Raw genomic sequence first — 21,581 nt, 5'->3', positions numbered from 1 at the left:
GTAAAAGACCAACACAGTTAATTGAATCACTTTTAAAAATTAGCACTTAATTGATATAGAAGTAGAAAAAAAATCCTCTCTAAACCCTTAGAGGAACATATTACTACAGAAGAATTTCTTCCTAATGCAAAATTTTCATTCTATACAACCAAAAGGTTAATCTTCTACTGATGAGGGACATGAGGGAATAAATTCAGCCAACTAAGATGCAATGATACACATGCAATTCTTCAATAAATTTGCATGTTTCATAATGAGAACTACAACTTTCTGCAGAGGTGAAAAGTTAAATCAACACAACTGCTTCTGGGAACATTCAGCATAGTCCCTCATTGTTGCTGTTTCCCATATCCATCACTTTAAGTCTGCAATAAATAAGTTACCTTCCATCTTCATTTTACCAAAACTTCGAACAACCTCTTGAAGAACAGCTGCGCCTGTAGTTGGATCAATACCACCAAACACCCAGGAGTCTCTGTGACCTCCAAAAATAATATATCTATCTGGAAACAAGCACACAATATCAATTACTTAAAAATGCATTTATATTATCTGTATTTCCATTGATTCTGCTAGTATTATTTAACATCTTTGTCAGTGACACAGACAGTTGGCTCAAACACACCCTCAGCAAGTCTGCTGATGATACCAAGCTCTGCGGTGCGGTCGACACACTAGAGGGAAGGGATGCTATCCAGAGGGACCTGGACAGGCCTGAGAGGTGGGCCTGTGTGAACCTCATGAAGTTCAACAGGGCCAAGTTCAAGGTCTTGCGGCTGGGCTGCGGCAATCCCAAGCACAAATACAGGCTGGGTGGGGGATGACTGGACTGAGAGCAGTCCTAAGGAGAAGGACCTGGGGGTGTTGGTGGATGAGAAGCTCAACATGTGCCAGCAATGTGTGCTTGCAGCCCAGAAAGCCAACCGTGTCCTGGGCTGCATCGAAAGAAGTGTGACCAGCAGGGTGTGAGAGGGAGTTGCTCTCATGAGACCCCACCTGGATCCCTGTGTTCAGCTCTGGGGCTCCCAGCACAAGAAGGATATGGAAGTATTAGAGCAGGTCCAGAGGAGGGCCACAAGGATGATCAAGGGGCTGGAGCACCTCTCCTGTGAAGGTATGCTGAGAGAGTTGGGGTTGTTTAGCCTGGAGAAGAGATGGCTCTGGGGAGACCTTACAGCAGCCTGCCAGTGTCTAAAGGGGGCTACAGGAAAGCTGGGGATGGACACTTTGTCAGGTGGTGCACTAGGTTTAGATTAGATTTTTGGAAGAAATTCTTCACCCAGAGGGTGGTGAGGCCCTGGTACAGGCTGCCCAGAGAAGCTGTGGATGCTCCCTGGAGGTGTTCAAGGCCAGGCTGGATGGGGCTTTGGGCAACCTGGTCTCGTGGGAGTTGTCCCTGCCCATGGCAGAGGGTTGGAAGCTGATGATCTTCAAAGCCCCTTCACACCTCCAATCAGTTCTGTGACTCTATAATTGCATCCCTACGTGTGTCAAACAAATTAATTTTAATATCAGCATTAGAAATGTATTTTTACAGTAATCTTCAATCATTCACTTAGTCTATTGAAGGGTATATACGAAGAAAATAAATATTTTATATATTTTTTTTCCGCTTAAAATTATTTCACGTGTATGCCCTGCAATGCAGTACTAACAATAGGATATCAAGGTTTCAAATCATGATTAGTTTTCTGTACTTCACATTGTGTAAAGATGTCTAAGAGAAAATGCATGCATGCTGTAATCCCATGGTGAAATAAAGAGTTATAAAATATTCTTTGACACCTATCATTCTAGCATTCCTATTGAAATATATTCTTGGGAATGCTCCAGAAAAAACATGTGATGGGAGGGACAGGACAAGCTATTAAGGATTTTTCAGATTCCAATATTCCAATATTATCTGTATATCATAAAAACTTTGCTTCTTGCAGCAATAGAACAATTTCACCAAGCACAAAATAAAAAAGGAATTAAAATTCTCAAGCACTTGATGCTCACCTGGTTCCACTGCTCCTCTGAGGACACCAATGACATTGTAAATTCGTGTTATTTTACTGTCTGTATGAACATGCATTCTGACTTTTCTGAAATGAAAAACAGTGTGGAGTAACCATCTCTGACTGAGAAGACAATAAAAAGTCACAGCTTGTAAGCCATAAAGTTTGTACTTCTGTACTGCTTTGTGTATTCAGCATATCTGTCATGTTGTATCAGTGTCCTATTTTTTTTATTTCATATTAAACTGTTGATAGAAAGTGGCTTTAAAAAAAAATAACTAACCTCCAAAGTTTCAAACATTTACAGAATTTATTGAATTGTTTTTTATAGGAGTCAATTGGTCAATTGTAGAGAAGGAAACTGAAAAGCATATGCAGTAACTAAAAATGTTTTCACATTTTGACCAAACTAATAACTGCAAAAATAAATATTTTTATACAGAATACACTGTGATTTTGTAGCACAGTTATGTGAATTGGTGTAAAAGTTGGGGAGAGAGTCACTATAAATAGTTTGCACAAATAAATTGAAATTGCTGGTTAGGACAGCAGATCAAAGTGATCAGGATTTGTCAAACAAACAAACAAAAAAAGGTCTCATGAAATGTTATAAAAAGGAAGGAAATTCAGGTATTAGAAGAGCTAAAAATAATGCAATATTCAGTTTCTCTTAATCTATATTAAAAACAAAGAATCAAACAATGCTTATTCTGGGTCTGGCAAAACTCCAAATGCTTCACATTTGAAGCTATCTTTTCAGCAGCAAATCTGCATAGCTGTCAAAATCAAAATCTACTTCAGGACAGCTACTGGATTGTTGCCCAGAAAATAATTGACACTAGTGCCTTGAGCATGTATATACTTGCACACTTTTCATGTGCAAGCGACTGTCTACCTAGATTCAAAAGGCTCATTTTGATATAGAGTTACTCTGATAGAGAAGTATATGCAGGATTAGCCTTTATTTATAAAAACTGTGTCTCTATCAAGTATGAAGATGTTAAAAGTGCTTTTCAAAAATATGTCCCATGTATATGTTTGGTTGATGAATCATATTGTTTCTTTTCTCACTGTTGGGTTCTATTGCTCTTGAAGACATTCAAAACAGCACCTTAATTATGTCAAATATGCCTTCTTGTTTGTTTGTTTGTTTTTCCTACTTTATTCATTTTAAGCTGGTGTTAAAACACAGAAGAAAAGAGTAACAATCAATTAAGTCTTTTCAAAATCGTATATTAAGACACTCTCTTGTTCTACAGGAGGTGGAGCAGTGATAATGATGCATAATTTTTACACACCATTTGCTCATTGTTATTCACCAGTCCTCATGAAATAAAATTTTGTGCAAACTGAAACTATGGGATGTATTCCTATAGGAAAGCGATCTTGATCTTTATTTAACATAGCTTATCAGTTATAAACTAAAACGAATGCTATGACAGCCCCTGACAGCCAGTCAAACCTTGACATCCAACTACAATCGTTACATGGCTCAGTCTGTCTGAGAGCAACTCTCAGTGCTGAATACCTTACCAGTTTTATTTCTCCATTAGAGCTGAAAAAAGGAAACGAGCATACATACTATTGCTAATCCAAGTGTCAAAGTTCAGTTTCTCCCAAACAAGTTAGTAAGATATATGTGTTTTGTGCTCTTATGTCTTCTTGTTGTTAAGGGCTTTCAACCAGGGGGCCTACCTGCTTTGGGAAACAGCTGATGGACTCCCACATCATTTTGATATTTCACAGCTTTAAGTTCAAAGAAATACTGTGAGGCATCCAGTGGACAAGGGAAAAATCTAGGAGAGAACTACTGAATTGGCAGTGCTTCCCTGTTGAACCTCTACATATTGGCTGTCCTATTTTCCCCTTGGTCATCAGAAACATGAATGAAAGAATAATATAGGCTGGATATGTACCCTCTGCATATGTCTACCCATCTGTTTATCCATAACTATAGCTTTGACCATTTATTTTCAAATTCTAATAATTATCATTGAGTGGTGCTCACCAAAAACAAAGTTAATTTTTCCATGGCATGGGAGTTGGAACTAGATGAACATTAACACCCCTTCCAACTCAAACCATTCTATGATTCTGTGATAGTATCTCTAGATGTATTGTTTCACAGTCTTTGTCTTGCTGACATTTTCTGCAATATTTTATAAATAGGTGAGTGTTAAAACAGACCTTGTTGAAGAGCTGTCTGCAAATCCTGGCCCTATGTTATAAGACACATTGAGACTTCCCTTCCAGCTGCTGTCTGGAGCTGCAGGTCCTCCCATTGCACTGTTAAGTGAAAACCAAGACAAACACACTTGACCAGTGGACTGAAAACAGAAGTTCCCTGAAGAGTTACTGTGCCTAAACCATGGTGAATTTACAAAATTCTTAAAAACATCATGCCAGCAACAGATTGTTTTGCATTTTCCATGTTTTCTGAAGTACACACTACTACAAAAGAACAATAAATACAAGTAACAATACAGTTAGTATAAAAATGTTAATTGCACATTTGCAGATACTAAATTCTGAGGAGAAGAAGGGGACTGATGTATACTCACTGTAGTAACACTTCTGCATCATGATATCCAATGGGATGAACTGGGATCTTTGGAATCCCTACACCCTCTTTAAGCTTGTATCGGAAAGTGTACTCTGAGAAACCAGAACAGAATGTCAAGTTTATAGCATTCTTATCAGCTTCTATCAAAAATAGGTGCACAAGTCCATGGGGCCCAATGAGACGCATCCACGGGTCCTGAGGGAACTGGCGGATGTAGTTGCTAAGCGACTGTCCATCATATTTGAGAAGTCGTAGCAGTCTGATGAAGTTCCTACTCTCTGGAAGAGGGAAAACATGACCCCCATTTTAAAAAAGGGAATAAAAAAGAAGACCCAGTGAACTGCAGACCAGTCAGTCTCACCTCTATGCTTGGCAAGATCATGGAGCAGATCCTCATGGAAATTATGCTAAGGCACACAGAAAAACAGAGGTGATTGGTGACAGACAACATGGCTTGACAAAGGGAAGATCATGTCTGACAAATCTTGTGGTCTTCTACAATGGGGTTACAGCATTGGTGGACAGGGAAGGAGCAACTGACATAACCTATTGAGACTTGTATAAAGCATTTGACACTGTCCCCCATGATATCCTTGTCCATAAATTGGAAAGACATGCATTTAATGGATGGACCACTCGGTGGTTAAGGAATTGGCTGGATGGTTGCACTCAAAGAGTTGCAGTCAACAGCTCCACGTCCAAGTAATGAGTGGTGTTCCTCAGCAGTGGGTATTAGGATTGTCAGTATATAACGTCTTTGTCAGTGACATGGACAGTGAAATGGAGTGCATCCTCAGCAAGTTTGCTGATGACACCAAGCTGTGTGGCACAGTTGACACACTGGAGGGAAGGGATGCCATCCAGAGGAACCTGGACAGGCCTGAGAGGTAGGCCTGTGCGAACCTCATGGAGTTCAGCAAAGCCAAGTGCAAGGCCCTGCACCTGTCTCAGGGCACCCCCATGCCCAAATACAGGCTGGGTAGAGGAAGGATTGAGAGCAGCCCTGAGGAGAAGGACCTTGGGGATGAGAAGCTCAACATGTGCTGTCAATATGCACTTGCAGCCCAGAAAGCCAACTGCATACTGGGCTGCATCAAAAACAGTGTGGCCGGCAGGGTGAGGGAGTGGATTGTCCCCCTCTGCTCTGCTCTGTTCTTGTGAGACCCCACCTGGAGCCCTGTGTTCAGCCATGGGGCCCCCTGCACAAGATGGATATGGACCTGTTGGAGAAGGTGCAGAGGAGGGCCACAAGGATGATCAAGGGACTGGAGCACCTCTCCTTTGAAGACAGGCTGAGGGAGTTGGGGTTGCTCAGCCTGGAGAAGACAAGTCTCCAGGGAGACCATACAGTACCCTGCCAACCTGGTCTGGTGGGAGGTGCCCCTGCCCATGGCAAAGGGGTTGGAACTGGATGATCTTCAAGGTCCCTTCCAACCCAAACCATTCTGTTACCCTGTGATTTACCTATATTGCAGACATCCTTATTTATTTATTTATTTATTTATTTATTTTTCTGTATAGTGATTTCTTATGCCTCCAGTAGTAGTCACACAAGCCAGCAAGATTTCCAGAACCACCCCAGCATTCCCAGTTCCCAGCATTGGCAGACAGAACTGGTAGGTGCCTTACTTGAGGATGCCTACAAGGACAAGACATGCATATGGTGCCAAGTTTCAAAAGACTCCAGGCTTCTCTTATTTTTATTACAGAGATTTTACTCCCTGTACAGAGAATCTTAAACTGTTTTTCTACTAGGAATTTAGGATCAGTAAGAAAACATACCTCCAAGCAATCCTATTACTCCTCTTTGATGACAGACTATAATCTAGTTTAAACTGGTCCTCCTAAGAAACAAAGAGATTTTAAAACAGCTATAAATTCTCAGCCATTATCTACTGCTTTGCAGTCTGTAAACCTATACACGTCCTGTTTGTCTGAGAGCTATAAAGCTGAGATTATACAAAGAGATTTTCCTAAAAACTTATTTTCTCTGCCTAGCTCAAATGCAACCACTTCAAAGAACATACAGATAGAACCCAAGCTGCAATAGGAAAATGAACAACTGCTAAAAGTCACTTTAAGTAGCTTTTCCCTTTGCATCTGTATCAAAAATACATAATAACTTCCAGTACCACTTTAGAAAGTACTTGATGGCCCAGGGTACAGATATCTCACCTTTTGCAGGATAGCCTGGTGTCAGAGGGTCCCCAGCTCCATTCAGGTTTAACACATTCCCACGCTGGGCTCCTCCACCTGGAAGGTTCCAGCCATCTGGATAGGGATCTATCCCTGGGGCACAGTAGTCAGCAGGGTCTGAATAAAGTATGATTCCTTGGGCTCCTGCTAACATGGCATTTTTAACCTGTAAAATTATTTGCCTTTAACATTTTTTTTAATGCAGTAATAACTCGAGATGATGCACTTTACTTCCACGGGGACATAGTTTTAGAAGCTGTATACGTGGAAGAGTGAAAATGATCATAGACTAAGTAGAAGAACAAAGCACAGCAAAGCATGATACAGTCATTATTTGTGTCAGTCACAACTTTAGTCATAGCTCAAGGCTATGAGATAAAGCACAAGGCCTAACACTGAGGCACAAGAACCAACTATTATCCTCATTTCCCACGATCACCAGTTTTGTTGGAATTGATTTCTAAAGCCAAATGAGTAGCTATTCAATGTCTGTGCATCAGATTCCTTCTTGAATGCTTCTTCAAAATTCTGTAGCTTTGTGGATGAAAAGTAGTAAAAACCTTGGCTCTACAAACTAGAGTTCCCCAAACTTCGTTCTTCTTGCAAGAACTGCCTAAAATGTCAGTGTCAGGAGATTAATACATTTATCTGTTTTTATAGTTTTGAAAATTATTCTTACAAGGTAGTCATGCTGGACACATTGCAGGCTTCCTTCTTCTCATATGTTCCAACTTACAGCCCTCATTAACTCCCATTGGGTCTGCTGTGATCAGCATCAGAAACAATGACCCATAGAGGGAAAAATTAAACACAGCCCTTACTTTGTTTCCTCTGAAGATCTTCCCATATCTGGCAATGACGATCTTTCCTGTACAGTTAATTCCCATTTCACGCTCCAGCTTAAAAAAATCTTCAGTGCGGCCATAATTCACATATACCAGATCTGACTGCATAGAATAGAAAATTTGTTTGAGGAACTGGTCATTCAACAAAATATCTCTTTTCCAAAATATGCAGTTTTATTCACTATGTATGATATATTTTGCACTTCTACAAGTAAGTTCCAGTACCCCTAAAAATAATACCAAAATATTTTCATAGTATTATATAGGAAACCTTGGCTCAAACTGCTGGCCTTTCTATATTATCTAGCGCTTAACAGCAGCCCTATAAACTGGTTTCAAGTTACAACAACTTACTTTGCTAAACTGACAAATTTCTGTGGACATGAAAAGATTGTGCTATTCCTTGGATATACAAACACTCACCATTATATAACTTTATTCATATATATATATATATATATATATATATATATATAATGCAATATTGTCTGACTGATCCCTTCACAATGAATTATCAAATTAAGTGAGGGACTTTTGTAGCCTTTGAAGATATGTGCTTAACCCAAAATGTCTTCCAAATTGATTTATATATTGCTATTTCCATTTTAGACTTATGAAAATCCTTTCCATGTGATTGAGTAACATGGAGTAATTTGAGATGTATGAAACATTTCCCTCAAGTTAAAAGCTTTTCATTTGTTTTGCAGTTCAGATTTCCAGCACTTTGAGAAACCTTTTTTTTTTTTTTTTTTTTATAGAACTCTAACCTTCCCACAACACCTGGCCTAACTATGCTTTCCTTCACTTATAACAGTGATTAATTAAAACTTCTACATTAAATATTTTGAGAAGTGGGAGAAATCTATTCCATCAAGTGTTTAACAAAATATGGATTCAGCTAATAACACTCTTTTTTCTTCTTCTTTTTTTTTTTTTTCCTTTTCCTTTTCCTTTTCTTTTTCTTTTTCCTTTTTTTTTTTATTACCTCTGGCATTCCTTGTAGTGAAAAAGCATTATATGGTGGCAGTATATCGGTAACATTTTCATATCCCCGAGGAGGTGGTTCAAAGGATGATGTATTGAAAATCTATAAATAAATAACAGAAGTCTTTGGTCAATTGCTGTACCTCTAGGCACAAGTTTGTACAATAAGTTGGATTATTGCAAATGATATGCTAGTTTCCAAAGACTGTCAGTGAAAAATAGAATGCTAACTAGCATGCATAACTTCAAACAAAAATCAGCTAAGGATACCTAGCTGATTTTTTATAACAGAATGCAGCTGTGCATACTTGTCAGAAGATGCTCATCAGTCACTGCCTAAACCTAAGCAAAGAAGTAGCTGAAAATTGCCAAGAGGTGGTGGCAATAAAAAGACAGTTTGTCCATGTCATCACAGGCATTTTTTTTGTGATTACTCCCACTTGTATTATTACTCATGTCTTTACCCCTTTGGTAGTTACGCTCCACTTAAATGTGCAGCCCTTCATCACTGCCTATCTGTAACACTCACGTTGTCTCAAGGTTTACCTCTACTCTTTGTCACCTTGTAAGATTCTAGTTCAGAAACTGTGTTAGGAAGTTTCTGGAAGAGTTTCTCCATTCTTTTACCTCTAAGCTCATATCTTGCCTGAGCACATATTCCTCAGTTCCTACCAGGGCTCTTCATCCCTTCCTATATGATGTGATACTTCCCTAGCAGTTCCAGCTCCCCTCTTCACTTAGGCTCCCTGGCAGATTGTACTTCTACTTCTTTGTTCCCCTGGATCTACAAAATGAAGAAGGTGGCTAATGGCAGCACCTGTGTGACATTCTTTACCTCAGCACATTATGGAAACAAAAAATGCACAGATATTCAAGCAGACATTAGATATGTACATGGAAGAGAGAGATAATGCAGTTACCAACTGGTTAAATACTTGGAAGAGAAGTCTAATAAGGTTTCTTAAAGAGACTAATTGCATCATGTCCAGTGGACATCTGAGCTGAAAACACCCACACACTGGAAGAATTATGCACATCAGACATTGTTATTTGTTCCTAAACTTCCCTGTGCATCCACTTAGAGCTGTTTATGGAAACAGGATATTGGTCTAGACATATTCTTAATCTGAACCTCTGTGGACATTCTTACACATTATGGCCTATGGGTGTCGAGTCTCTACTTCTCCACACATCCTCCCTCTGCTGTATGAGGCACTGAGATTCCAGCCACTTGGCTCTGCTCTGCTGTAGTCTGGAAAACCACTTCTAAATTTGAGTTCCCGTTCCACTGGTATTTTTATCACATCATAAAGTTCAATGCTGGGATGAAGGGGTGGGAAGACAGTGGAAGATGCTGTTTCTTTAAAGAAGCCTTACATACTCATAGTTTAATCATTAAAAAGATCACCTCATTGCCTTGATCATCAATTACTGAGATGTAGTTTGGCTGTGTTTCATTTGGGTAAGAAAGAAGCACATCATAATGAACAAGTTCTGCTGAATCCAATCCAAATTCCTTCCACTGGCCTTGAATTTGTTTGGCAAGAAGAAGATTCTGTTTGGTTCCTGCGAGGTGAGGCAACTTGGTAAAGGAGCTAGAACAAAACAGAAAGTCACTAGTAAGCAGTAAGTGCAGAGGAACACAACAACCAGCTTGGATCAGTGTGTCTAAAGCTCAAATTCAAGCCGTAAGCATAAAAAGTAGTTCTTATGGTTAAAGTGGGGGCTATATGCCATGATTATTTATCAGAGTCTGTATCAGGATAAGCACAAAATGGAGTCAGAACAGAGGATCTTTCCTGAGGCCTTAAGATAAGTTTGCTCAGCTTTTCTCTTTGCATAACAGAAATAGCCACATCTACACACTAGCAATGCAAATCAGCATCAGACATTCATCCAAAGAATATGAACAGTATGCGAGCAGTAGGAAGGCTACATATCCAGAAAGGACTTCTCCAAGTACATTGTTGACATAACATGTACTAATAAGTTTAACTTGAAAATCATAGAATCATAGAATCATAGAATATCCTGAGTTGGAAGGGACCCTTAAGGATCATCAAGTCCAACTCTTGACACCGCACAGGTCTACCCAAAAGTTCAGACCATGTGACTAAGTGCACAGTCCAATCTCTTCTTAAATTCAGACAGGCTCGGTGCAGTGACCACTTCCCTGGGGAGCCTGTTCCAGTGTGCAACCACCCTCTCTGTGAAGAACCCCCTCCTGATGTCAAGCCTAAATTTCCCCTGCCTCAGCTTAACCCCGTTCCCGCGGGTCCTGTCACTGGTGTTAATGGAGAAAAGGTCTCCTGCCTCTCGACACCCCCTTACGAGGAAGTTGTAGACTGTGATGAGGTCTCCCCTCAGCCTCCTCTTCTCCAGGCTGAACAGGCCCAGTGACCTCAGCCGTTCTTCGTACGTCTTCCCCTCCAGGCCTTTCACCATCTTCGTAGCCCTCCTCTGGACACTCTCCAACAGTTTCATGTCCTTTTTATACTGTGGTGCCCAGAACTGCACACAGTACTCGAGGTGAGGCCGCACCAGCGCAGAGTAGAGCGGGACAATCACCTCCCTTGACCTACTAGCGATGCCGTGCTTGATGCACCCCAGGACACGGTTGGCCCTCCTGGCTGCCAGGGCACACTGCTGGCTCATATTCAACTTGCTGTCTCCCACGACCCCCAGATCCCTCTCTTCTAGGCTGCTCTCCAGCGTCTCATCGCCCAGTCTGTACGTGCAGCCAGGGTTTCCCCATCCCAGGTGCAGGACCCGGCACTTGCTCTTATTGAACTTCATGTGGTTGGTGATCGCCCAGCTCTCCAACCTATCCAGATCCCTCTGCAAGGCCTTTACACCCTCATTTGAGTCCACAACTCCTCCAAGTTTGGTGTCATCAGCAAACTTGCTCAAAATACCTTCTATTCCTACATCCAGATCATTTATAAAAATATTGAAAAGTACCGGCCCTAAAATGGAGCCTTGAGGGACCCCACTGGTGACCGCCCGCCAGCCTGACGCAGCCCCATTTACCATAACCCTTTGGGCCCTGCCCATTAGCCAATTGCTCACCCAAAAATCATTATGTCAAGTTATCTGAACATTTTTTTTTTTTCCTTAATCAAAAGTCTAAATAACAAAAGTCTTCTTAACAACATTTACATCCAGATTAAATGCAAAACATAATGGTGATAAATAGTCAGAAATATCCAGCCCTTCTGGACTACCTGTCTACAAAAGCTTGTCTACAATTTGCTTGGTCCACTGAACAGATGAATTGTGGTGAATGCAGATCAGCCAGTGGGGTACTAAGCACTACCTTTGGATTCTCAACAGGTCACTTGTTAATGGCTAATCAGTTGCCGTTAATAAATAATAACGAATACCATTGATTAGTACCACTTGAAACTGTCAGCTCAGACAGTTTTCAACCCATCCAACAGCTTGTTTTTCAGTATGCTCCTCCACAGCTTCCATATTAGAATGCAGTAGGAGATGATGCCCAAAGCCTCGATAAAGTCAAGGATGTTACGCCCACTCTAACATCTCCACTCATGCATATAATCAGTCATTTCCTCACTGAGCGCAGGCATGCTGGTCAGGCTGATCACATAAATAAACAGAAAATAAATGCTGACTGTTCCTAACTCTCTCTATGTCTTCGTGTTTCTGGAAACAGAGAAGCAACCTTTGCCAAATATATAATTTTTCTGCAGTTGCTGCTTTTTATTTGAATTAAAAAACAACAACAACAAACCACTATGAAGCATTTGGCCCACCATCAAGACAAGCAGACAAACCGGATACGATTAACATCCTATGGCCAAAAAACTTCAACATAACTGCTGTCATCAATCTGTATATTGCCTGGACTCTCAAACATCATCTTCAGATACCCACCAATCTACTAGCAACAAATACAAAGTAACATAAGGAAGTAAGATAAGGTCTGCAGATTAAAAAAGCTAATTGATGTTGGAAATGAAACCTTTTAGTTTTAGAATAAATGTACAGAAATCATATTTGTCAATAAACCTTTGATGTTTATGATGCAGCCCCAGGCTTACATTCTGAATACCAAAATGTCACTAACCAGAGGTTATATATGTGAACTTTTTTAGTGAATATATTTGTACCTTTGTAAAAGATATAAACATGCATGAGTGATTATGGAGCAAAACAAGCTATTTCTATATCTTCAGCATTTTAGATGTTTTGAAAGAACTGCATGGATTCAGTACAATGCAAAAAAGTATATTTAATAACCATTGCCACATGCAAGACTTTACCAAATATTCATACGCACTGTGTTTGAGACAGAGACCTTTACCTTCTGAGAAAGACAAGAGGGTGTAACGGGGTTTCAAGCACCCAATTAACAGCACATTATCCAATCTTGTCACGCTAAAGACATTCAGTTGCAACTATAGATGCAACAGAGTGCCATGCAAACTTTGTAGCATTCTGAATATGTGCATTTTCTACTTAGTCTAACTAGACTATTAGATGCTCAGACCACGTTTGAGGAGACACCATGCAGATTATTAATTAAATGTAATTAATAGCAAACAGATTTTCCCAAATACAGTAACATCATCTGTCTGAGACTAAAGCAAAGTTCTTTTCTAATGCTAGAGCTTCAGAGACTCACAGGGAAAATAACAGTCATACTACTTAAAATCAAAACTATGGGTGTCTTCATAAGGAAAAGGCATGATAAGCACTAACAGCAATGCGGCTTGAGGGAAGTACAACCATGCTAAAAAAGCAGCTTCAAAAATGGGGGGAAAAGAAAAAGTGGTGTTGTATCTCCTTTCCCTTCTCCTCAGACAGCCTGTACAAAGCAAATAATTCCAAAGTGCCTTAACAGCTCTACTTCTAGAGGCTGGTTTTGGAGCTCATTTTATCACTTTCTGACTTTTGTGACTGATAAAATTATTCAGGAACCAAGATATGCAGGGCTTACCGAAGAAATTGCTTGATGTTTTCGGCTTTCATTTCATCCACAAGTTTCTGTCTCACATTTTCATAGATGTCTGAAGTGCTGGGGGGGGGTTCATTTGGTTTTGTAAACCATCCTGAAATACATTTGGAAAGCTTCCCACTTAGCAAGAATCCCAGTCTTCCCATATTTGAGACAATGTGCAGCTTAAATACTGAACAGCCTCATAAAAACCAAGAGGATGAACAGGGCTTAGAGCACCCTCTGTCAGTGGCTGCTGACTCAAACATAGAAATGAAATAGAAAAGTAAAATATATGCAATTGAATGAAGTGCAAAAAAGTGACATTATTAAAAGAGCAGACCCTAAATTTCTGGTGTGTGTATATATATATATATATATATGAAGATTCATGTCTCATTAGTTTTAAACTTCAGTGTAAATTGTGAGCTATCTGTTTGCAGTGGGAGAATTAAACTTCTGATACCCATGATTAATTTCCTTTAATTAATTTACATGGATATTAAAAAATAAAATCTGTGCAAGAGCATATTCCAAATGAAGGCCTAAGATTCAAAAGTCACCCTGTCAGCATTACAGTAATTATAAAATATGGGAAGGGTGGGGTTGGTCTGTTTAAAAGTTAAAGAAATAACATTAAGGGGGACCCTGGTTACTTTTAATTGATTAAATAAAAAATAATAAATAAAAATTTAAATAAAATTAAAATAAATTAAATAAATTATTAAATAAAAATTAAATAAAATTAAATTAAATAAAAATTAAATAAAATTAATTTTATTTTTAATAGTTTTAGTTGAAGATATTTCAGTTGCCATAAATCTGAAAGGAGAAATTATAACAAATGTATGAATTTGAAGAAATCGTTTTACTATTACAGCTAGGAAATCCCAAACTGGGAAAACTGTCACCATAAAGCAAAGTGTATGTACTGCCACGTGCACAAAATATATAACTTGTTAGACTTAAATGCAATTGTAGCAGCCCTCTGAAGGGTGATACTGGATCAGAGCAAAGGTCCACCTTGCCCAGTTGCCTATTTTGGAGCATAGCCAAAAGATGATACTCAGGGAAATGTGTAAGAATAGCACAAGCAACATAAATTTGCAGCTCGGGGTTCTCTTGAATAAAATTAATGCTTTGTGTATTTTGTAGCCCTCATGGATTTTTCTTTCATGCTTCAGCCTTAAGTGAGTGCTGCAGCACAAGATAAAAAGGGCAGACTCGGACATGTAATTTCAGGTTTAAAATCAAATACTGCAAGTGACTGCAGAGAAGATTCTGATGTTCTGGTGAAGTACATTGTACATGATGGAAAATTCAGCAACTCCACTCTTGGCTGTCAGTCAAAACTCCTCCTCCTCTGCATTCCGTCCTTAATTTCTAAGATAACAACTGAATAGGAGCATTTACATGGACCTTCTGTAAAAATCAGGAAAGAAAAAAGAAAAAGAAAAAGAAAAAAAAAAAAAAAAGCTTTGAGGTTTTGGGGTCATAGAAGTCTCAAACTCTTCCATTAACCTCTCCTCTTTGAACATCTGACTGCCCATTATGGGAAGCTGTCAGATTACTGGGGCTCATCTTCTACTGAAGCATGAGACCGCTCTATTCCTGTGAATCCCCACAGCCCCAAAATGCTAGAGAGAACAACCTTTCAGAAAAACAGTGCTGCAAGTGAGTGTTTTATAAGGTCCCTAAAAAAGAGTAAAAGCTCCCTGACGGGGAATTAATCACAACGCGGGTCACGTATAAGTATCCATAGCGGGCAAAGGCTGCAGGCTGAGCCCCAGGGGCTCTGTACTTACCCGTAAGGAAGCCCAGCAAGAAGCAGCCCAGCAGAGCGGGGCAGCCCAGCCACGTACGGATGGTGGCCCAGCTCCTGGCCATGCGGGCACTGCAGTATCAGGCAGCTCTGCAGGCAGCGAAAAGGGCAGGCATGCAGCTGCCTTCCTTCTCCTCCTCTTCTTCCTCCTCCTCCTCCCACCCTCAGCCCCAGGGCTGCCCCTTGCTCCTGTGATCCTTGGCTCTGGTCCATGACTAACCAGCCCTAAGCCTGGGATGAAGATGTGATTTTCGGAGTGCAGTGCAACACTTCTGGTTTAGTCTCTCCCCACAAGACAGCCTGTGTATCTCTGTAACAAAGAAAAAGCTAGCCTGTACTGCAAGCTCACTACTAATTTCTACTACCTTACTACTAATTTCTACTCATTTCTAATTACCAAGACTTTCTGTTTTGAAGGTTCCTGTTTTTAGCTTAATCACAATCAGTGGAAGTGGCCAAGAGAAGAAATGGAGGAAAGGGAAAATTTGTTTTCTCTTTACTGAAGAAGCACTGAATTGTTCCCCTGAGTAATCTGTGGTTACGTTAATCCTTGGCAAGTGATAAATACAGCAGCTCAGAATACAATTTAGATTAGCCAATAGGGACACTTCCAGACGTCATCCAATTTTCAGCTCGGAAAAGTTCCAAAATAATCTCCTGTTTTTGTTTTTAATTACTTTTTAATTTTGGATTACAAGGTTCTGCAGATCTAGTTTTGCCAATCTAATTCCACCAAATCCATCAGTATCTCATGGCAAAGGACATAACCTCAGCCCAAGGAAAAGACAAGATGGTTTGTACAAACTCACCATGGCCCTGCACATTTCTCCCTGCTGGTAGGTTCCTGCACATCACTGAAGCCAAGACTGCTCTTTTTGAACTGAGGAGCTGCCCATGTGAGACCTCTGATGGGGATGAAAGCAGGAAAGCTTTTCGGGAAGCCCAGAGCCTTACCGCTTACTCCTGAGACCAGAGGAGGCTGAAAGGTGCCTGTGAAAGGTGCTTTTGGTTTTTTTTTCCTTTGTTTTCTCACTTCTCTCGCTTGTTAGTTGTAGGCAATAAATCTTACTATCTCCTTATGCCGAGTCTGTTTTGCCCGTTACAATAATTATTGCATGATTTTCTCATCCGTATCTCAATCCTTGAGCCCTTTTCACATATTTTCTCCCCATTCCTCTTTGAGGAGGGGGAGTGAGAGAGCGGCTGTGGTGGAGCTCGGCCGCCCACTCGAGCGGAACCACGACAGTCTTTTTTGGCGCCCAACGTGGGGCTCGAGGAATTTGAGATAAGGATGATAGTTAGTAGAAGTAACGGGCAAAAATATGTGCAGGATGATTGTTAGGAATGTACAAGTTGTGAAGAATTTAAGAAAGCAGTAACTGTGAGATGTTAGTGTGGTGAAGGGACGAGGGGTGGTGTGTGTGTAAAATGTCCACCTTGTCGGTGCTGTGATGATGTTATGTTTATTTTGGTGTGGTGAATTCTTTTTCTTTTTGATGTAAGTGAAGTTTGTGAAGGTTGTTGTGATAATTGTAAAGTGATAGTATGTTGTGAGTAGTCTTAAATATGCTTTTAACAGAGGCGAGGGGTGGAAAATATCTCCTTAAAAAAAAAAAAAAAAAAAAAAAAAAGCACCTTCCCCCCCCATCCACCCTCTTCCACCTCCTCCCCCCGAGCGGCGCAGGGGAACGGGGAATGGGGGTTATGGTCAGTCTACAGCACTTCTTCTCTGCCGCTCCTTCTCGGTCACTCTCGTCCCCTGTGCTGTGGGGTCCCACCCACGGGATGCAGTCCTTGATGAACTGATCCGGCGTGGGCTTCCCACAGGCAGCAGCTCTTTCAGAACTGCTCCAGATATGGGTCCGTACCACGGGGTCCATCCCTCAGGAGAAAACTGCTCCAACCTGGCTCCCCTACGGGCAGCAGCTCCTGCCGGGTCACCTGCTCCTGCGTGGTCTCCTCTCCACGGGCTACAGGTCTGGCCAGGAATCTGCTCCGGCAGGGGTCTTCCACAGGCGGCAGCCTCCGTCGGTGCAGGGCCACCTGCTCCACCGTGGTCTCCTCCACGGGCTGCAGCGTGGAACCCTGCTCCACCGCGGTACTCCATGGGCTGCAGGGGGACATCCTGCTTCACCATGGTCCTCACCACAGGCCGCAGGGGACTTCTGCTCCGGTGCCTGGAGCACCTCTCCCCCTCCTTCTACACTGACCTTGGTGCAAGGCTGTTCTCTCACTCCCTTGACTCTCCCGGCTGCTGTGTGGCGCAGCGTTTTTTCCCTGTCTTAAATATGCTCTCACAGAGGCGCAAAACAACATCGCTTATTGGCTCGGCTCTGGAAAACAATGGGGCCCTTCCCAAACATGGGGCAGCTTCTAGATCTTTCTCACAGAAACCACCCCTATGGCTCCCTGCTACCAAAACCTTGCCACGTAAACCCACTACATGTGAAAGAAATGGCAGTGCTCCATCTATCAAAATTTTCTCAGATAGACTATATTGAGATGAAAATATTCAGAAACAGCTGGAAAGACCACTTAATGTACCAATCACTTCACCAGGGCTTTTCAGGAAGGCCAGAGATTAGAGAAGAATTTCACTATTTGGGTATTCTGCTCCAGCCAAAGCCACAGCTTTAAGAATATGGCTGGATGTCTTTGTTCAAATGATAAGCACGTCTAGTTTCATGATCTTTTTTTTTTTTCTTTTTTTTTTTTTTTTTCTGTCATTTCCCAACTGCTCAAAAACCATCACAAATTCTGAACAGCAAGGCCTTTTCACACCAACATCTCACTTGACATGTACAAACCAGATGGGATTCCACCTACAGAAATTATAAAGAATGAGCATATTGATGTATTATTAGCATTTATATAGCACCACAGGTGTAGGACTGGCACATAATAGACAGTCAAGTGACAAGAGCTATTGGAGATTAATGCCTAAATTAGACCTCACATGATGATAACATCAGTGGGGGAAGAGGGTAAGAATAGCAACACTGAGGCAATATGAAGTGTATTTATTTCTATGCCTACATCTTTTTAAAGTGATAATGGCATCAGCAATACTGAAGTTGAACCAGGCATCTCATGTTTAACACTGCAGCAACCAAGTGGCTTCTACCTTTTTAGACAGAGCCCTAACACTGTTACTTGTTAGTTGTGGCATATTCTTACACTCCATGGATTGGCCACTGGTGGAATATTTTATGTTCCTTTTAAATGCAAGAATAAATCTATGCCTTGAATTAGCTTGGTATGTTGTGGAGGACAGTGTAAGGAGTGGCATTACTATATAAGATATTCTGTTGTCTCACCTGGATAATATCTATTTTACATACATTTATTTGAAATTGTTTGCTGATACATTGCAAGAACATACCTGACCTGTCTCATCTACGCACTTATTGGGAAGATGAGAAAAAAAACAAACATATAAAAGCTAAATAAATCTCACTCATCCTGGAGGAACAGAACTCTTGGCTTGATAACAGAGTTTATAACTGCTTCTGGCTTCTGTCTTGGAAGGGGGAGGAGGGTGCAGCAACCTAGATTGTTCTTAGAGTATGCCGAGACAGCAGCTAAAACTAAGTTTTTCAAAAGGGAGGAGGATAAATCTACCCCTTCCTATACCCGCTTTTTCTTCAGTGCCTAAGCTGGAAGAGGGGGTTCTCTTTAGCACTTTTTGCTGCTCATTTCTTATCCCCTTATCCCCCTCATTTTCTACTTCTTTGCCTCTCTTACATTCTCCCCTTTGCTGGTCCTACCAGTTCTAAGACACACAGCATAACAAATGCAGCATCTATCCAGCATGTTCACTGCTTCCTGAGGCATGCCCCGAGAAACCCACAACACACATTACCAAACCACAAAGCCAAAGTCGTAGTGCCATGTCTTCCATATGCTGAAGCTCCTCAGAATAACTGAGGCCAGGGAAAAATGACCCTGACACTGTGAAAGCTGAGGTACGGCGTGCCCAGAATGGAAAAGCACATCTGTGAGGAGGTGGGAGAAGCTGCTCCAAACCAAAGCACATCTCGCAGCTACTGAGCATCTCAGTAGCCAAGGAGTGAGCTCAGAGCTGTACAGATGATCAGTATCCCATGAGACTCATGTCTCTGAGTGACTTCCTGACCAAATCAAACACCTATCGACTATCTTATTCTTTTATGTGTTTTTTTTTTTTTTTTTTTTTTTTTTTTTTTCCTGCTAGAATTAAGGTATTATTAGTGTGAGATGCTGCTATGAGTGCTTATCTGATAATAGTTGTATCTATATAGTAAGATAATAGTAACTTTAGCCTAAGGTTAATTGAAGTTCAAACTTGGGGCTGATTGGAGACACAACTGATCCTAGGTAGTTATAAAGTTTATGCATGTCAAGTAATGGAAAGATTACTAGGAAAAGAGAACCCTTTTCTCAGGCCAGGTAGCATTACTGTGAAAAAGACCCAAAGCAGAGAAACTCCTGAACACACGGTACTTCTTTAAGTTACTAGCACTTCTACAACTAGAAAGAAAGCTCTCGGTTACTGTATGGACTTTGTATTGAGCTTGGGAATGGTGAGAATGGCTTGTGTTGAGAGTGAAAACACAAGTGGGGCCCAGATGAAGCTGGGCAGAACTTGTGGATAGGTACATACACTGTTAGTTAAAAACAACAAGAACAAAACAAACAAAAACCAAACTAACCAAACAAAAACCCAAAGCAAAGCAAAGAAAACCTTTTGGTAAACTAGCAAAGCTCCAAAAATGGCAAGGATATACAAAGCAGATTCAAAATCAGCATACATTTTTGTACTGAATGCGTAACAATGCTATGCAGCCAACTATCAAAACCAGCACAGTACGTAAGAATACATAATACACAGAACAAATGCCACGGCTTGTAAATAGTGGGCAGTTGTGCTTGGCAACTGGGACCCAAAGGTTAATACGTGCAGCTGCTTGACCTGTTGTTTGAATAAAGGTTGAACTTGTGGCTTGAAAGATCAAAGGGCCCTGCTTTGTGGGGAAGGCAGATCTTGCAGGCAGAAAGGCAACAGGGGAATGCTCAACTGCAATTTCAAATCAGTGGTTTCCTTCTGGCTCTGCCAGTTTCACAGTCTCCCCAGAAGTCTCTCGTGGCTTCTGCAGTCTATCTGACTCCCAGATTAAAAGGGCAGTGGAGTTTGATGCCTTGAGTGGGGGTCTGTGCTGTCCTGAACTTCAGAAGCCCCTTATCAGATTCCAGCTAAAATGAAGTTTACATTGCTGGCAGCTAAGTTCAGCTTGCAAACTTTGACCCTTTCTTCTACAAGAGGAATGTACCCAGTGAGGCAGAGAGTAAAGAACTGCACACAGAACATAAACCAAAAGATATGTTCCAGCAGGAATAAACTGAAACAAGATCGGTCTGGATTTAAGGAAGAGCTTTTCCATCACGAGGGCAGTGAAGCACTGGTGCATGTTGCACGGACAGGTTATGCAGTCTCCATCCTTGGAGTTCTTAAAGACCAGACCAGCTAAATAAAGCCCTGTGCAACACTGTCTGCCTTCAGAGCAGACACTGCTTTGAACAGGAGTTTGGGCTAGAGACCTCATAATATCTCTCCCAGCCTGAATTACCCTATGATCATATGATTGAATGACATTCTTCTATTCATCGCAATCCCCTGCCCTCAGGAGCTGCTGTCAGTCAGGTGAAAGAATACAGTTTATGCATACTTTGACTCCAGCTGTTGAGTGTTGGCTGTTCTGCTCTATGCATACTTTGACTCCAGCTGTTGAGTGTTGGCTGTTCTGCTCTATGCATACTTTGACTCCAGCTGTTGAGTGTTGGCTGTTCTGCTCCATCACACTGTTTTCTGTGGTCCAGCAGAAAACTTCAAACAGCTTACCTATGTGGAGATGAGCACCTATCTCAAAGATCTTGACGGCTCTGTCTTAGCTGAGCTACCACTTGAAGAAAGATCTGTGGTGACAGCATCCCGATTCAGAAACGATGCTGCCAGGTCAACACATTTGCCAGCCAAAAAAGCACTGACACTGCTTGTTTCATGACAGAGAGGATATATTTTAATAGAAGAATAGCTTTGACTTCTCCAACACATGGGTATGCACGCCTTCATCTCATTTGATTTACACAGTGCACAGAATGGTTACTGTATGGAGCTCTTTGGAAAATTTTGGCAGCATTCTCTTTGATGATAAAGAAGTACTTTCTTTAAAAA

General features: G+C 41.1%; 1 protein-coding gene across 2 annotated transcripts in view; it reads right to left on the bottom strand.

Moving 5' to 3' along the window:
- NAALAD2 (N-acetylated alpha-linked acidic dipeptidase 2) overlaps positions 1 to 15,490 on the bottom strand; it is a 35,169-nt gene extending 19,679 nt beyond the window's left edge. The window contains exons 1-10 of one of the 2 annotated variants that reach the window (XM_082759959.1): positions 15,354 to 15,490; positions 13,552 to 13,663; positions 9,997 to 10,183; positions 8,590 to 8,691; positions 7,581 to 7,706; positions 6,739 to 6,925; positions 4,562 to 4,655; positions 4,188 to 4,286; positions 2,002 to 2,087; positions 384 to 503 (exon numbers count right to left, since the gene is read on the bottom strand). In XM_082759959.1, the coding sequence (XP_082616085.1) occupies positions 384 to 503; positions 2,002 to 2,087; positions 4,188 to 4,286; positions 4,562 to 4,655; positions 6,739 to 6,925; positions 7,581 to 7,706; positions 8,590 to 8,691; positions 9,997 to 10,183; positions 13,552 to 13,663; positions 15,354 to 15,435 (1,195 nt within the window). In that variant the 5' untranslated portion in view covers positions 15,436 to 15,490. The remainder of the gene's footprint in view (positions 1 to 383; positions 504 to 2,001; positions 2,088 to 4,187; positions 4,287 to 4,561; positions 4,656 to 6,738; positions 6,926 to 7,580; positions 7,707 to 8,589; positions 8,692 to 9,996; positions 10,184 to 13,551; positions 13,664 to 15,353) is intronic. The other variant, XM_082759960.1, reaches the window with a different exon arrangement.
- Between the last annotated feature and the right edge of the window lie 6,091 nt (positions 15,491 to 21,581).

This window comes from Aythya marila (genome assembly GCF_965140915.1).
Source record: "Aythya marila genome assembly, chromosome: 1".
NCBI lineage: Eukaryota > Metazoa > Chordata > Aves > Anseriformes > Anatidae > Aythya > Aythya marila.
This window is presented reverse-complemented; position numbering and strand designations above follow the sequence as displayed.